The sequence below is a fragment of the Hylobates moloch genome, unplaced genomic scaffold (assembly GCF_009828535.3).
Source record: "Hylobates moloch isolate HMO894 unplaced genomic scaffold, HMol_V3 SCAFFOLD_14, whole genome shotgun sequence".
NCBI lineage: Eukaryota > Metazoa > Chordata > Mammalia > Primates > Hylobatidae > Hylobates > Hylobates moloch.
The window spans coordinates 19,595,910-19,611,839 of NW_026652289.1; the positions used below are offsets into that span (position 1 = coordinate 19,595,910).

At 35.5% G+C, this 15,930-nt stretch overlaps 1 protein-coding gene across 3 annotated transcripts in view; it reads left to right on the forward strand.

Annotated features, from left to right (window-relative positions):
* The window catches only part of CYYR1 (cysteine and tyrosine rich 1), a 102,508-nt gene that overhangs the window by 75,277 nt on the left and 11,301 nt on the right, over positions 1-15,930 (forward strand). For 2 of the 3 annotated variants that reach the window (XM_032175174.2, XM_032175175.2), the window contains exon 3: positions 13,055-13,212. In XM_032175174.2, coding sequence (XP_032031065.1) covers positions 13,055-13,212 — 158 coding nt within the window. Of the gene's footprint in view, positions 1-13,054; positions 13,213-15,334; positions 15,424-15,930 lie in introns of those variants that run through there. The other variant, XM_032175176.2, reaches the window with a different exon arrangement.

Sequence of the window (15,930 nt, forward strand, 5' to 3'; positions counted from 1 at the left end):
CTTTAAGACACAACTAACTTTACCTTCAGTGTTTTTCCTGAATTCTTTTCTCCCCACCTTCTTTCCTGTCCCACTGCCATTGCCAGGTTAAGTCTTTTACCATCTTTTGTCCAGATATTTACAACAGTCTTTTAATTAGAATGCCTGGATACAGTCTGGTACCCACCAAATCCACTCTCCATGTTACCCTTAAACTTATCCATGTTTAGACCATTTCACTTGTTTCCCATGAACTCCAATACAAAGTGCAAGTTCTTTACAGTATTATTAAAGACGTTCCTTATCTAGAAGACCCCACCCAAACCTCTGCTTATTCTACAGCCTTACCTCTCTGTTTTTTATTCCAGTAACTGTCGACTTTTCATGGACTCTTAAGCACATCATGATATATTACATTCCTATGGCATTTCTGTGTTCTTTTGATCTGAAATGTGCTTCTGCTCTAATCCCGTCAACCCTTTAGGATTCAGAAAGGGTTAACTCCCTCAGTTACCCTTTCACACACACATACACACAACCTCTCTCTCACACAACCAATCTCTACTCACACACACTCTCACACATGCTAACATATTTGATAGATGCCGTCCTCTCTGCTCTCATAGAACCTAGTTTGCACTTTCCCATTTGCATTTAATCCTATGCATTGTAATTACATGCATATGCATGTGTCTTTCCCAGTCTTAGTCTTCCTTAAATTTCCAACACCATATGTAGGCTAGAGATATTAAAAATTGTTTCATGCTGCGTATTATTATTATTCTCTTCGACCTTGAGATTTTTTTTGAAATATGATCTGCCACAACAGATGGCCACTAGAACTCTTCATAGCCTCACTCCTGCAAACTTGCCCAAAGTTACGTTTCTGACTTTGTGGTACCACTTATATGTTTAGACGAAAGATAAATGGAACTGAGATTTGGGGGCATCTGTCTCTGTCATTCATTCTTTATAATTCTAGCTCACATCTGTAGGTTCAAACTTGAACCTAGAATTCGAATAATGCCAACCATACAAAGTTGCAGTGTGTGTGAATGTCTGTGTCATTGTTTGCCAATTCCCCTGCCTCTGCTACTAAACTGAGCACCTCTATTTCCCTCATGTCTTTCTCAGTGGTTACAAATGGCAGGTCTAGGGACAGTTATCTAATTAAAGCTAGGCCAATTACAGTATCTCTGGCCTTGGCCATGTGAATTGATACAAAGGTAGGTCCCCAACTCTAGCTAGGCCAATCACGTTCCTTCTCTGGGATTGTATATACTGGAATAAGATGAGATTGAGATCTAATGGATAGACATAAAACTCAGAAACTATTTGGAGCTGTGTATTAGCAGCATCTATAGTGAAAGAGAATGATATTGATGCTATGATGAAAATAGGTTGCTTGTGAATTTTAATGAGCACGAAGCTAGACCCTAAGAGGAAGCCAAAGTATGACAGCTCCAATCAGTCACATCAGGCTGACACAGGTAAGGTTGTGAGCAAGATATTTGAGGAGGTGTGACTGGGCAGGAGCTGTTGAGTCTGGGCAGCCTCAGGCTTGTGAGAGTTGTGTGCAGATAATAAATGTCAGAACCACGCAAATCACTGACAGCCCTAGAACAGGAGATCTCCCCAGCAGACAGCGACCAGTCACAGGCTTGTCTCAGCAGAGAATGGGAACTTGCAAGGGCCCAGGCAAAGGATCACAGTGGCCTGGGTGGGCAGGCCAGCTTGTAATGTGTAGACAAAAGCAATCAGTAGAGCCACAGGAGAAGACACTGCGTTAGGCATGTGGACTCACTGCCCGGGGTCTACTTGCCATCAAAGTTTATTACCTCCTTCAGCAGTTACTTTGGAAAGGTTTACAATCTCCAATATCAACATGAGTTTTATTAGAATCTTTAAATATTTAATACTTATTAAATCTTTAAATATCCAGCTGCCCCCGAAAAGCAGATGCTGTTCTGCCGGGTCATTGACTGTGTGAGCCTCCATATTTATTTGAAACTCTCCGTCTTCGAGTCAACGGAAAGGAAAGAGTATTAGCTCTGAATTTTCATATCGCATTCAATCTTTTAAGTCTTATGTGCTCTCAGGACTTAAATCTCAACAAATGGACTTTGAATAGAAATCCTTGCAGTCACTATTAAAAAACTAGTTTGTGACTTTTTATTTCCACTCAAAGCATGGCAAAAACGTACAGAAAGAAAAAGAAGAAAGTCCTGTCTAAAGTAATCACCATAAGCAAGTTAAGATAATTAGCTCAGTGGGAAGTTTCAGCAAAGGTTACTTCAAAAGGGTGAACCACGCCAATGCATTATAAATGAGAGTATTGTATCTGGAAGTAATTGAAGATTTTTTAGGTTTGGAATGAGAACAGCAGGAAAGCCTGTGTGCAGTGGCTGTATCTATTTGACTCTAGTTTACAATTCCATGTTTCATATTTTTCTTTTCAACACACTTTGATAGACTGTATTATGTGGCAGAATGCAATCACCCATAGGGAAAGCACTCTACACTCTTGCCTTTCACTCACTCCCCCGTTGGATCAGTCATCAGGTCTTAGAGCTTAAATTTCGCAGACATTCCAGGAATTCTTTTCTCCTCTCTTTCTCTACTTCCCAAGTAGAATTTTTCCATCTTGACATGCCTAGTGCTTAGTAGAGTGTCTGGCACAAAGAAGACACTCCATAGCATTTGTTGAGTGGATGAGAAAATGAGAGCAAGGCAGGCCATTGCAATCTACTCAGCTCTGTGGTGGAAATTAGGACTGCCAAGCTCCAGTTTGAACTCTACCACAAAACCAGCTGGAAGAACTTTAGCAACTATTTTATTTTAGGTACTCACATATTTGGTTTTCTTACCTTCGAAACATGTGAGTTGTGGTCAATGCCCCAAAAGTACTCTCTGGTTCAAAAGTTACATGTAACCAAGAAATAGCATTAAGAAATTATTACTACTCTCTTTAGTGTATTATATTTATACTTTTAAAAGAAAACCAATTCTCTTTTGCTGAGTATGATCAAATTATTTCATTGTTGTCTTGTCATAGTCATCTATGCCTGGAGATAGTTGACCTTCAAAATCTCTTTGTTTACTATCTAGTACATGGCTCTAAAATCTTTAAAGTCAAGTATTATGTGTCATTCAACTTTGTATCATAGTACCCAGAATAGTGCTAGCACGTAGTGATGCTCAATATATATTTCTTTTTTCTTCTTGTTATTTTTTGAGACAGAGTCTCACTCTGTCACCCAGGTTGGAGTGCAGTGAGGCTATCTTGACTCACTGCAGCCTCTGCCTCCCAGGTTTAAGCGATTCTCGTGCCTCATCCTACCAAGTAGATGAGACTACAGGTGTGTGTCACACACCAGCTAATTTTTGTATTTTTTGTAGAGGCAGGGTTTCACCATGTGGCCTGGCTTGTGTTGAACTCCTGGCTCAAGGGATCAGCCCTCCTCAGCCTCCCAAAGTGCCGGGGTTACAGGTGTGAGCCACTGCCCCCAGCCGCTCAATATATATTTAATGAGTGAAGTCGTGAATGTTGCTATCTAGTGGTAGTCATTTAGAATTGTAGGCAAAATGACTGAGGGATAAATCAAACATCTAAGGTGTTTTGTTTTTCAAAAACGAGTTTGTTTCTCCCTCATGTAAAGGGAACAGGAGTTGATATAGCATCTCCATGTTGTTATTAGTGATACAATTGTACCTGTTTCAGTACTACTGAGTCAATACTGCTTTTCCAAATATTGGTGTTAAATAAACAGTTAAATGAATCACTTTCATGTACATAGCATTAAAATGTTCTAGAAACTTCTTTAACTATGATTTACTGCATTTAGATTTTGACATATAGTATGCTGTGTTGTGCAATCTCAAAGCTGTACTGACAACTAACCAAATAATGACATTTGGTATCCACATAGTTAAATATATATCTTATATTATATATGTTATATATACATAAAACAATATGTATGTGCACGTGTATAAACCTTATAGAAAACTGAAAAATCGTGTTTGATTTTTTTAATATGACCATTTTTGAATCATATGTATTTGACTCTCATTAAATCTATATTGGCACAAAATCAGGTAGGAATTTGGCACTTGTTCAGATAATTCAGTCAGTGCAAATAAGTGCTAACCAGGCAGTTCTTAAAGGGTACTTTTTGTTCATCAAAGCATTTACCATTGAACTCTAGTGATAAAGTGTTATTCTGTAGATCACCCTACAATCTACAACATATTCAAGAGCACTTTTTGTTCTCATTTTGCATACTACTTTGACTTCGAAGTAATGTATAGATTTCTTGAAGATCTCTCACTGAGCCGTAAAATTTAATTCTACATAAGATATGAGGAACAATCCCAATTAATGAAATTGGACGCAGTCACTTGCTTTCCTGGTTCTGATATGCTTTTTTAGAACTTTTCTACAGGATCCCAGAGTACCTATATGTTCCTTAAAACTGCCATTTCCTCATGAAATATTTGTTTTTGTTTAAACCGCATAACAATTTTGGCAAAGGAATTGTATTAGGTAAGATTAGGTTGGGTAGCATATCACATACACATACATTCACACTCAAACTAGAATAACAGAGACTTTAATAATTTTTTTTAAACTAGTTTGTTTCTGGTGCAAAGGAAATGGGAGTTGATACAGCATCTCCATGTTGTTATTAAGGATACAAACTCTATCAAACTCATACATCTTCCATCCCTAGGATATGGCTCTTGTTTTCATGGTCCACCTTGGAGACTAGAGCTCAGCCATTACACTCCTATTTCAGAAAGCTGAAAGGAAGGTAAGACAGAAAATGGGAGAAAAATCCCATTCCAGCCGTCTTTTAAGGAGATTTCCTGATAATTAACACAAAATATTTTATTACAACTTATTTTCCAAAACTCAACATGTTAAAAAAAAAAAAAAAAAAACTAGCTTTAAGGCTACCTGGAAGATGTAGTATTGGCCAGGCATGGTGGCTCATGCCTGTAATCCCAGCACTTTGGGAGGCTGAGGCAGGCAGATTGCTTTACCTCAGGAGTTGGAGACCAGCCTGGCAACATAGCGAAATCTTGTCTCTACAAAAATTACAAAATTAGCTGGTAATGGTGACGTGTGCCCATAGTGCCAGCTACTAGGGAGGCTGAGGTGGGAGAATCACTTGAGCCCAGAGTTTGAGACTTCAGTGAGCCACTGCACTCCAGCCTGGGTGACGCAGTTAGACCTTGTCTGGAAGGAAGGAAGGAAGGAAGGAAGGAAGGAAGGAAGGAAGGAAGGAGAAGATGTAGTCTTTATTTTAGTCAACGCTCAGACTTCTTTTATCAAGGAAAATGTAGAAAATGAATATTTGGTTACACGATTGTCTCTGTCATGGGGCTTGAGTCAATAAATCACGTAAATTTATTCATTTAAAGAGATATTTGTTTCTAGTTTTATTATCATGAGGCTAACAGAAAAAACTTATCTATAAAGCCCCAAGAAAGAGGATATGTTGAGTGACGTTATTAAGGGGAGTCACCAGAATGAAAGAAAAAAGCAAAATAAACATTTTTGGCATATTTGGATTTTACAGATTTTTTTTTTTTGCAAGTAATGTAGACTTACTGGAAAAATTACATGGATTGGTCTTCCTACACTCCTAAGCATTTTACACTTGGAGTAGTAACAATATTTAATAACAATTTAACTATTTGATATTATAGTCTTCTTATCTGATACACGTATACATAGATGTACATGTAACCAGACTCATAGAGATAAAAATAGAAATGGAAATAGTTCTGAGATTCTACGATTAATATAAGTAAATACTGTTAATATTGAAAATGATACTCCATTGAGTTTGTTTTTCTAGTATTTTCTGTAATTATTTATTTAAGCAACAGAGAAGAAAATGCATTATTTTTAAGTTAAGCAAGTCAAAATGTTACTAAAATTGCCAGTGATTTATAATAAAATATGTATTCAAGGGTATTACAATATTTTAATGAATTGGCCAAAAGAATGAATTATTGAGGAAGTAGGATGATCTGATATAGAATTTTGCCAAGATTTATTCTCATGTATGTAGTCGACTTTCAGCCCTGTAGTCGGAATAGGATTTTTATCATTGCTTAATCCATCTCATGTGTATCATCATAAATAAATAAGTCCACTAAATATTACCTTCTTTAACAAAAGATAAAAATGCTTTAGCTTCACTTATAATTTTTTTTATTTTAATAAGAAATAAACCTATTTTAAGTTTATTCTTTTGAAGCTATGGTTACTTTTTCCAGAAAACTCTCTCTTCTGATACTTTTACCTTTGACTTATTTCAAAGGTAAAGGTATTTTATTTCAAACTCTTATTTCCATATGGAAGTTTAGCCTAACAAAAATATTCTAGAATTTTCCCCACTTTTTATATAGGTATAAAATATCTGTGTGGTATCAAATATAGATATCAAATATCTGCATGGCCTTTTTAATTTTTCTACTTTATTGGGACTAGTGTTACTAAATTATTACATAGAATATTCATAAGCCCTTTGATTTACAGTTTTATAAAATGCATTTGTAAATTGGGTCGTATCCAAGAAGAAGATAAATATTACCCTGGTGTACTTTTCATGTCTGCTATTTTCCGTAAATATTATTTAATATTAATAGTAAAACCACATCAAGATAACTAGTAAGCTGCTGTATAGCAGTGCTAAGCCTAAAAGTGTTACTGTGACACGGCAACATTATCAGAATCTTTTTTTACTCATGAAAAGTGATTTATGGAATAAAATATATTATCTCTAAGCTTTGTTATAAAAGACAGTTTCATATTATTATTTCAGCCACCATAGACACATTTAATATCTTGATTATAAAATCTCATTTTGCAAAAAAAGAAAAAAAAATCAGCTAAATTAGAACCTAGAAGCAGTCCTGCACAGGCCAACTGATTTTTGACAAAGGTGCAAAAGCAATGCGATGGGGGAATGAGGACTGCTTTTAATAAGTGGTACTGAAGTAGTTGGCTATCCACAGGCAAAATAATCTATTAATAATGAACCTCAACCTAAATCTAATACCTCGTACAGAAATTAAACAAAAATAGATCGTAGGTTTAAATATCAAATGTAAAACAATCAGTCTTTTAGAAAGAAACATAGGAGAAAGTCTTCAGGAGCTAAGGCTTGGTGAAAAGTTCCTACATATGACCCCAAAGCACAATCCATAAAAGAAAAAAAATGATAGATTGGACTTTATTTAAAAACTTTTGTTCTGTGAACGACCCTGTTGAGAGGATGAAAAGATGTGCTACCGACCAGTATAAATATTCGCAAACTACGTATTTTGTAAAGGACTCAAATAATTCTCAAAAACTCAACAGTAAAATAACCAAGCAATCCAATTAGAATATGGGCAAAAGACTTGGGTAGACATTTCATTGAAGAAGATGAATGGCAAATAAGCTTTCGAAAAGATGTTCAACCTTGCTAGCCATTACGGGAATGCAAATTAAGACCATGATGAAATACCACTACACTTAATGCTTTATCTGTTAAAACAGCTAAAAGATAAATTATAAAACTAGATACTGGCAAGGATGCAGAGAGGATCTCTCATACTTTGCTGGTAGGAATGTAAATAACTTGGAAGTTTCTTTAAAACTCAAACATACATTTATCGTACATCCCAGTAATTGCACTTCTGGGCATTTATTGCAGAGAAATGAATACTTATGTCCACACAAAAATCTGTACATGATTGTTTATAGCAACTTTATTTGTCAAACCAAAATGCCCTACAATAAATCATGGTTAAACAAACTGTTATAGTCATATCATGGACTACTGCTCATCTAGGAATGAACTACTGATACATGCAGAAACTGGAATGGATTCCAAAGGCATTACGCTGAGGGAAAAAAGACTATCTCCAAAACTCACATGCTTGTATGATTCCATTTGTATAATCTTCTTGAAATGACTAAATTACAGAAATGGAGAACAGATTGCTGATGCCCGGGGTTATTGATGGCAGAGAGAAGGCATGTTGGATATGACCATAAAGCAAAGTAATAGCAAAAGGGAAATATTTTGTGATGATGGAATAGTTTTGTACCTTGCTTGCTGTAGTGGTTATATGACTCTGTGCGTGTGTTAAAATGACATAGAACTATACATACACCTTATAGTAATGTCAGTTTCCTGCTTTTCATGTTGCGCCATTGTTCCTTAAGATGTAACCATTTGGGGAAACTGGGTGAAGGGTACGTGAACTCTCTGTGTACACTTTTTACACCTCCTGTGAATTTATAATTATTAAAAGGAGAGAGGAAAATGTGCAAACCTTGCAAAGCATTGTTTAAAAAAAAATACATTCCCTGACATTTTTTCAAGGTTTTAATGATGCCAGATTTTTCAAATTAATAGCTTCTCACTTTCCAACAGTTGACTGAGCCAATTATTTATATGCAGGAAAGTTCCTATGTGTTTATTGTTTCTTTTTATTAATTACAAAGTAAATAATGCTGTAAATTTTATACTTGCCATGTCTTAAATAACTAATTTACAATTGCTAATGGATATCAAAGGATCAAGGGCACCAACTTCATGATTTAATCAAAAAACTAATTTAATACATTAGTTGCAACCTCATTATTGACCTCAAGAGCAGGCACTTTTGCTGGAGCTGCCAACAAGGAAACAAAATGTGACTAATTTTCTACTTTCCTCTATTTAAGAAAAGAATTAATGAATATAAATATGTCCCAATTTGATATCTTAACAGGTTCCATAACACATAGTTTGGAAACTCTATGCCTGACTAACTGGGCCATTGATTATTTCTGGAACATAAATTAAGTCCTCCAGTTTAATCTTATTTGGACCTGAAACTTACAATAAAGGAAGTTTCCAGATTACTTTTAATTTTCTTACTTCAAATTATCTCCTTTCATAGATCTTTTTTTCTTGAAAAGATTTATTTATTAAACTACTGGACTCTGCTATTATTTAATTACTAATAGCAACACATCCAAATATGTCTCACATTCTGCCATCTTAATAACAAAGTAAAAATGCCTATAGAAGTATTTTAAAGGAGTTTATTGATATTCTTAATAGCATTCTATTTTTGTATGTGAGTGGGGGAAAAGTGTTAGAAAATTTCCTCTGGAAAGTATAAACACAGCTTCACAATCCCTCATGTGCACTTTCACTTTTCAGAGTTTTCTGAGGATTTCAGAATTGCAGACAAAGGTCAATTGGTGGCCAGACTTGACCTGAACAAACCTCGGGCTTTTATCTAGTCCCCATGTAATCTAACAGCGTTAATATTCCCACCTTCACTATAGGAATATAAATGTTCTCAACATGCTGCCCTAGCTACCTCTAGGAATATTTCACAATGCGTAGTGTATGTATTTTCTTTACAAAATCTGAAAATTTCTGACTATGAGACAGATCTGGCCCCAGTGTTTTGGGGTAAGAAATTATGGCCAGTCCCAGAAAAGTACAGGATAGATGTTCAGGTACCACTGAGAATAAGGACCTGTTTACCCAACAGGTAATTCCAGGAGCACAAGACTCATGACAAGAAATTTGGGAGGAGAGTCAAATGAGCACCAAAGTGACCTTCACTTTATAAACAAGGAAACTGCGGCACAGAGAGGTTGAGCAACATGCCCAAGGTTCCCCAGCTATAGTTGGTACCTAGGTGATCTGCCTTCAGAGATCATGCTTTTACACCACAAAGAATGGTTTGTGAAGACTTAAACCCGTAAGCCTCCAGAGTGAAACCCAAAAGACAGCAGGCAAAGCGGAGCCAGAGACTGGGTCTCTGAGATGAAAGCGTAAGGATTTCATGAAAGTTCATATCCTTATGAGTACAATTCCAAGCTCCGGGATATTGGCAGTGAGGCTGATGCTCCCCAAGTATGAAATTGGAGAATCCTTTCATGGAGAAAAATGAATAGCCCCAAGGAAAAGATCTGTGAGGACTGATCTCAGTTTGTCCTGTTCCTTGGAGTTCACCTGTCAAATTCTGGCTTGCAAACTAAACTTCCAAGTAGCTACTTCAAGCTTTTTTTTTTTTTAATAGGACAGAATTCAAGGATCACCAGACATTTGAAGAAAACATCAAACATGAATGAGATCAAAATGAACAATCAATAAAAAAGAACCTAGACAGAACAAGGAAATACAAACAGTAGAGAAAGTATCAAAGAATATATCATTGGTGCTTTCAAAGATTAAGAGACTGCATCAATGGAAGAAACAGACACTGAAAACAGGGAGGGGAGTGCAATAGAGGATGAGATAAAGCACCAGAAAATTAAAAATAAGATAACTGTAATTTAAAGTTTAGTGCAACTTTGGAAGATAAAGTCAATGAAATTCTCCAGACAGTAGTTTTTTAAAAAGGATTTTAAAAAAGAATTAGAGAATCGATCCAGAAAGTTCAAAAGCTTATTTCAGAATGGATTTCCAGAAAGAAGAACACAGAAAATAGTGAAGAAAAAATTAACATTGTATGGAAAAGTTTCAACAACTGAAGGACGTGAGCCTCCGAACATAAAGAATCAAAAGGACCTGGCAAAATATATATATTTTAAACCCAGGCACGTTACGAAATTTTAGAATACCAAGAGTAAAAAGAAAATGCTAAGAACTTCCAGAAAGAAAGAAAAGGAAAAAACGGTATCACACAAAGAAAAGTAATTATAATGCCATGGGAATTCTTTACAGCAGCTCCAAATTCTAGAAGACAATGAGCAATGCCCTCATATTTCTCAGAAATAATGTCTTTCAGTTTAGAATTTCATACATAGATAGAGGAATTATCAGTCACGTGAGAGTGAAGGATTAAGTCATTTTCAGGCATTCAAAGACTTGAAAAATCTACTTTCCTTTGAATGCATTTTTAAGAAGCCATTCAGCAACATGCTTCAACAAACAATGCAGTTCACCAAGAATTAGCAAGAATTGGGTCCAGAAACTAAATGTGAGGATCACCAAACAGGGCTCAAGGGGAACAGTTCCAGGTTCAGAACAACCAGTAGTCTTAGTTGCTTTAAGAAGGAAATCATCAGGGGAGCAGAACAGAACTGATAAGCTATTTTACTATGTTTGAGTATGAAAAAGCTACTGATAATGTGGGAAAGATTTCTAGGAATTTTTGCGAGGAGCAGATATCAATATGTGTATGGAAAAATAAAAATTTGTGGAAATTGTTTAAAAATAATAAGTTGTAAAATAAATGCGATAATAATTTGTAAAAGGTAACTATGGTACATTGCTTGGCTCAGCAGATAGCAAAGTTATGGCAATGTAAATACTGAAGACTGATTTAACCAAGGATAAAGCTTGTCTGAAAGATCTACATTCCCAAATACTATAAGAGGAGCCAATAAATAATGTGTAAAAACAAAAAATATAAAATAATGTAATAATAATATTGAGAAATAAGAGAAAGGGCATTAGAAAAAATAACCGAAAGGGTTGAAGTGGTTGCTTTTGATGAATATGAAAATGAGAAAGTGAATATTTTTATTCTTCACATTTACAAGATCATCACTATAGATAATAAAAAACTTGATACATAGAAATACAGTTTTACCTCATGGCAATTATTCTGTTATTACTGGTAGTATCCTGTTAATACTTGCTTTTCCATTCAATACTAACTACTATCAATACTAATTACTAGTATTCAATACTAGTAAGTATTGAAAATACTAATTAATTGAATTAGTATTCAATTAATACTAATTCATTCCCAGAGGAAAATAAAGCATTCTACCATAAAGACACATGCATGCAAATGTTCACTGCAGCACTGTTCACAATAGAAAAGACATGGAATCAACCTAAATGCCCATCAGTGGCAGACTGGATGAAGCAAATGTAGTACATATACCATGGAATATTATGCAGCCATAAAAAAGAACAAGATCATGTCTTTTGCAGGCACATGGATGGTGCTGGAAGCTAACACTAATTAACTGGATGAATACGAATTACTATCAATAGTAATAGTATTACTATTAAGTTAACCATGTATCATAAACATTTCACTTCTATCCATGTGGATCTCTTGACCCTTTTTAATCAATGTGTAAGATTCATTTTCTGATGAATTTTTTTCTGTCAGTCCTCTTTTTATGGACATTAGGATGTTTCTCCTACTTTGCTATTAGCCACAACACTGTGATGAACATCCTTGTTATAGTATTTATGCTCATGTGCTACCTTTCCTTAGGGAGTATTGCTAAAAATGATGCTTCTTGGTCAAAATTTATATTTTGTTAAAGATTTCCCCATTGCTTTTCAAAATACGGAAAAATGTAGTTACCTACAAATTATATTCCACACAAACAATCATAATGTTGACTCTTTTATGCTATTTGGCTTTTTTTCTATTTATGGTTTTGTTGCATGAGCTAAAACTTTCTGGGGGAAAGAAACCATTAACATTAGTAGAAATCGAAGTTGTATTTACGTTCTTCCTGAATTTAATGGGATACTTGTTTGTCATAACTGTTCTCTGGGTAGTTTAAAAATCTGAAGTTTGGTTTGGTTTTCTTTTATTCAGAAACAAATATTCTTGTTCTATGAAGAGTGTTAATCAGGAATGAGTGTTAAATTTCACTTAATATTCTGACATCTACTAAGTTGTTTTCATTAAAGACATACATGCTATGCCCAATAGATAAATTCTTTGCTGTTTAGATACACAGCAGAATGGTTTTTTAAATTATTACTTTGGAGAGCATATCTAGATAATTGTGCTTTGTATCAAAACATTAATTTTAAGAACCAGAATCTGAATGATGAATTGGTCAACGGTGCTAGAAGAGGATTTTTATAACTTTTTCATATCTATTGAAATACAGACTATTTGCTTTATCAATTCAGGGAACTTATGGTTTTTTTTAAAAAAAAAAAAGAAAAGAAAAACACACATACATTATCCTTAAGAACATTTGTAAGAAAACACTTGTCCTATAATCATGGAGCTCTCCTAGAAAGACTAAAGAATGCTTACAAGTCTTTTGAGTAAACTTACTTGTTTTTCCTTTTAGGGGCACTGCAATTGCGGGCATTGTTTTTGGAATAGTATTTATCATGGGGGTCATTGCTGGGATTGCCATATGCATCTGCATGTGCATGAAGAACCACAGGGCAACCCGCGTGGGCATCCTCAGGACGACTCACATCAACACCGTCTCCTCCTATCCTGGTGAGCAAAACTGTTGACTCTCAAAGGCTCAGATTTGTTAGTTATCCTCTGCTCCTCACAGAGAGAAGGAAACATTCTAGATGGTCACTGAAACCACCTCCAATTTCATAGAGTATTTCTAGGTACATGTAGATTGAAGTTCTAGCTGAATCAAGATTACTTAAATTGAAGTAATACAACCCCTTTCTTTTTGTGAAGGTATTCATATTTTTAAGGTCTGTTTCATTGACTACAATTGCCAGTCAGGCAGAATTAAGATAAATAAGCAATTAACACCCACTGTGTCTACCTGCCAGTGAGTACTGACAAGTAATTATAAAGTATAATGTATGTCTCAATAAACTGGCATCTGATCCAATAGATATATATGTCTTGAGAAAAAGCATTCAAGAAAATTTTCATATATCTTCATTAGGTCGAGAGAACAGCTTTAAACACAATATTAAAATTCTCAACAGGCCAGGCACAGTGGCTCACAACTGTAATCCCGGCACTTTTGTAGGCCAAGGTGGGTGGATCTCTTGAGGGCAAGGGTTCATAACTAGCCTGGCCAACTTGGAGAAACTCAGTCTCTACTAAAAATACAAAAGGAAAAAAAAATTTTTCAACAAAGAGCAAGGGTAATATATTAATAATTTAACAAATATTTATTGAGAATATGCTAGAAGTTCCACATATAAAAATATATTGAGTACATGTGGCTTCATAAACAAAATACTGCATTTTGCATTAGAGGATTTCAAGAATGCTTTCTAAGTCAATCTGTGCATGTACAATTTGACATATAAAAGGCAGACAACTTCTAAATTTAACACACCCTTAGGAAGTTAATTTGCCATCTACACTCATGTCTTTTCTTTCTCTGTCTCTACAGGAAAAGAACAGGGTACTTTCTACATGCAACTGTGCTTTGTATTTGTATTAATTCCCTGTTCTGTCCTTCCTCTGTCAACCTTTTTTTTTTCCCTCTATCATCTTCAACTTGAGGGAGCAAATTTCAGATCAATATGGGTATGATAATTCCTCTTGTTCCTCTTTGGTCAGTTCTTCTATAATATTTTCATACTGGAGTACCTGAAGGCTCAGTCTTGTCTTTTCTTCCATATTGTATCTACACTTACTTCTTTGCTTGTATTAAGAGTATTACAACCTCAGAGTAGTAAGTGCCATTTATATGTTAATGCCTCCCGTGTATCTCCAGTCCAAACCAATTCATTTTATCCCAGTGCCTGTTGAACATCTCCACTTGAGTGTCTCATAAATATCCCAAATTTGACATGTCTAAACTTGGATTTCTGATCCAAGTTTTGGATTTCCCCCAAAACCCCTCTCCACTCACAGCCTTTACCATTTCTCTTGATGGCATCTCTATCCTAGTTGCTCAGGCCAGAAACCATGCACTCTACCAGGAAAACTTCTTGGCTCTACCTTCAAAATATATACAGTATTTTGACTACTTCTCACAGTGAGAAGTAGATATTGTTACTCTCCCAGTGGGAGAACTTCATCAGCTCTCACTTCCTTTACTCTAATAACATCCTGGCTGGTCTCCCAGCATCCACCCTTTGCCCCCTGGGGTCTATTCTCAACCCAGTAGCCAGAGTGAACCTTTTAAAGTAGATGTCAGATCGTATTACTCCTGCGCTCGAAATCTTCCAGTGGTTCCCCATTTCCCACAGAGAAGGCACTAAAGCATGTAGTTCTTCATTTTATCCAAAGTAAAAGGCAGATTCTTTACTGAGGCCTTCAAGGTACTGCATAAATTGGCTGCTCTTTTTATTTCCCAGGGCTCCTTTTTTTCTACTCTCTCCCTGGCCACTCTGCCTCCAGTCACATTTTTTCCCTTGCTGTTCCATGAACTCACAAGGCCACACTTCCACCATAGGGCTTTGCCTAGAATACTGACTCCCTCACTTCATTTAAGTCTTTAATCAAAGGTCACCTCCTGAATGAAGTCTGCCCTGATCACCCTATTTAAGAGTGTAGTGTGTCCCTTCTGACAGCATCCCAATTCTCTTTGTGCTGCTCTGCTTTTTATCCAGAGTGCTTTTAATCTTCTAAGGTATCGTATAGTTTAGCTAATCATTATGTTGATTGTTTATTGTTCATCTCCTCTTCCTAGAATATGAACTCCATGAGGCAGAGATCTTGGTCTATTTTGTTCAACACTCTATTCCAAGCATGTAAGACCAGAACTGGTATATAATGGGCACTCAGCTGAATGAATGTTGAACACAACTCATGAAAAGACCTGAATTAATCATATATCAATACCCTAGGGAATTGACTTTAAGTTTCACCCTGGAATGTACTCACTACAAAAGTAACATGCAATTTCAAATATTCCCAACTTGCAAGAATATTGGTCTGTAAAGATGTTGGAATATAAGGGAAAACACAGATGGAATTATTTTTATTATTATTTATACCTCTCAATTTTTTCCCCTGGTCAAACCATAACCCAAGAGAAAAACAGAAGAAAGTCAAGCAAAGACATTAATTGTAGAGAAGGTATGAAGAATTGCTTTGCAGATAACATTCTAGATACTCATTAGCTTGATCAAAAAAGTTTAGTTGAAAGTAATGTTTAAATATTTTTATAAAATGTTCAGTATTTTATTTTACCCTTCTGTAAATTCAAACTTTGAATAAAGTGAGAAGATACTAAATGTCACGATAGTAATGTAAGGTCACATGTTTTCTTGGGTTTGAAATTTC